The sequence below is a fragment of the Vollenhovia emeryi genome, unplaced genomic scaffold, assembly GCF_000949405.1.
Source record: "Vollenhovia emeryi isolate VEMERY1.0 unplaced genomic scaffold, V.emery_V1.0 DF945940.1, whole genome shotgun sequence".
NCBI classification, from domain to species: domain Eukaryota; kingdom Metazoa; phylum Arthropoda; class Insecta; order Hymenoptera; family Formicidae; genus Vollenhovia; species Vollenhovia emeryi.
Genome location: NW_011960426.1, coordinates 1 through 2,034, shown reverse-complemented (window position 1 = coordinate 2,034; position 2,034 = coordinate 1). Strand labels below are relative to the sequence as shown.

The window sequence follows — 2,034 nt, the reverse complement described above, 5'->3', positions numbered from 1 at the left end:
GGTTTGATACGCTGGCTTGTACGTAGAGAACAGCAGGGAAAGAAATTATGGCGAGTAAACGCACGATCAATCGCACGGTAGAACTTATGCTGACCATGTTCGGTGTCTGGCCAGGTATACCATGTGTAATACTCTACAGTTGGATGATTACGCTAGCAATTAATCAATTCTTACACTATCAGTACTTTGTAATGCATTTTAATTTCAACAATCTTTTCGACTTGATGGACTGTTTAAGTAGTTTCTTGGCGCACATGAAACTGACCGCTATGCTCATTATCTCTTCGCTAAAGCAGCGGTAAGGGACACCTAACAAGTTAAACAGTAAAAATTTCGTAGAGAGAAAAAAAATATAGCATTGCGAAAATGTGTTGCGACTATCTCGAAATATTCGATCGTTTGTAGAAAATTTATCGAAATCTTGACAATGATGGCGGAAGACTGGAACGATTGCGATAATACTGGCGTTGCGTTGCGCGAAACGGCAAGCAAAGCAAAACTATCGAGTCGTATTTGTAATGGATTAATTATTCTTCATACATTCGCCGGGCTTGCATACGCCATTGGCATCCTCCTCGCCGATGCCGACGTCACCGATCGAACGGCTGAACTGCCTCTCATGATGAAAATGGAATATCCCTTCGTCATAGACACGCAACGCAAGTACAGTCTGGTATTAGCTACGCAATTCATTTTCGTGATGGCGTGCAGTTGGGGAACCGGTTTATTCAACGCTTTGCTTCTAACTCTGGTAACCTGCACCTACATAAGCAAGTATCATAAGCAAAATATAATTATATTCATAATTAATACTCCACCATAAATTATCCGTATAAATATTAGGCGGTAAAGTCGAGAAAAATTAAATCTCTCTTTCAGACTCAATTCGCTCACGTACATTTAATTACATTCATTTTTTAATAACATCTTTAAAAGTAAAATGAATAATTGTTATAAATGACACAATTCTTATTCGTAGACTCTACACGTGGTCAGTCAAATAAACACCCTGCTTTGCTGGTTAACGGAAGTTGGATCTAACGAAATCGGAAAAACGAATGATTCATTCGTCACAGCCATGTCGAAAATTATTCGGAAACATCAAAAAATTATTAATCTTTCGGAGAACATTGAAAATCTCTTTTCATACATAGCTTTGTTGCAATTCACATCGAATACGGTGATAATTTGCTCATTGGGATTTCTCATTGTAACCGTGAGTAAACTGATTAAAATTTCAAATACAAAAATACGCATTCCACTTTGCACCAGTTCAATGGCATTAGTTAATTTTTAACATACATTGATCTATCTGTCGTATTAATTTATTATGCTCATATAAATCACTATTTATAATTCGCTATGCGTCAACGTATTTACTTCCATTCTGTTTCAACATTGCAGGCAATGGGCAGCCCAGACGCCACTGAACAAATAATAAAGTCTCTTTTATTTTACACTCTAACGAATCTCGAAGCGTTTATATTTTGCTTTGCTGGAGAATATCTGAGCAATAAGGTTAGCAACGGAAAATTATTGTGATAGCAATAATGGAAACATATCGAGAATCTTGCGCGTATAGTATTAAGACTGATATTATAAAGACAGAAATATTATCGAAGTTTTATTTTTATCATTTCTATCTTCACAGAGCAAAGCAATCGGCAATGCGGCATACAATTTTGCTTGGTACGACATAAAAGCTAAAGATAGTTGCGTTTTATTATTTATAATTTTAAGATCGCAGAAGCAATTGAAGCTTACAGCGGGCAAGATGTCGGTTCTCTCCTTAGAGTACTTCACAAATGTAAGATACGTAGAGGAAAATCCCCTGTTATGAGATAAGCTCCTAGTATCATCTATTGGACTAGTGAATTTAATGCCTTTGAAGTGAAATCTGTTTAGTGGAAAATTCATTGTTAGGTCGCGTAAACGTTGCGAATAAAGATTTGTGATTAAATCTTCATGTTAAAAATCTGCTATCTCATATTAGAAGCCTATCTCACAATAAAAGACTTTCCTCTAATAATCATT

At 36.1% G+C, this 2,034-nt stretch overlaps 1 protein-coding gene across 1 annotated transcript; it reads left to right on the top strand.

The window, feature by feature from the left end:
* The first annotated feature begins 8 nt into the window (after positions 1-8).
* LOC105560467 (odorant receptor 4-like) lies at positions 9-1,875 on the top strand. Its single transcript, XM_012009617.1, has 5 exons — positions 9-298; positions 406-751; positions 980-1,216; positions 1,405-1,518; positions 1,652-1,875. The coding sequence occupies exons 1-5, from the start codon at positions 48-50 to the stop codon at positions 1,838-1,840; spliced, it is 1,137 nt and encodes a 378-aa protein (XP_011865007.1). The 5' UTR covers positions 9-47; the 3' UTR covers positions 1,841-1,875.
* The last annotated feature ends 159 nt before the right edge of the window (positions 1,876-2,034 follow it).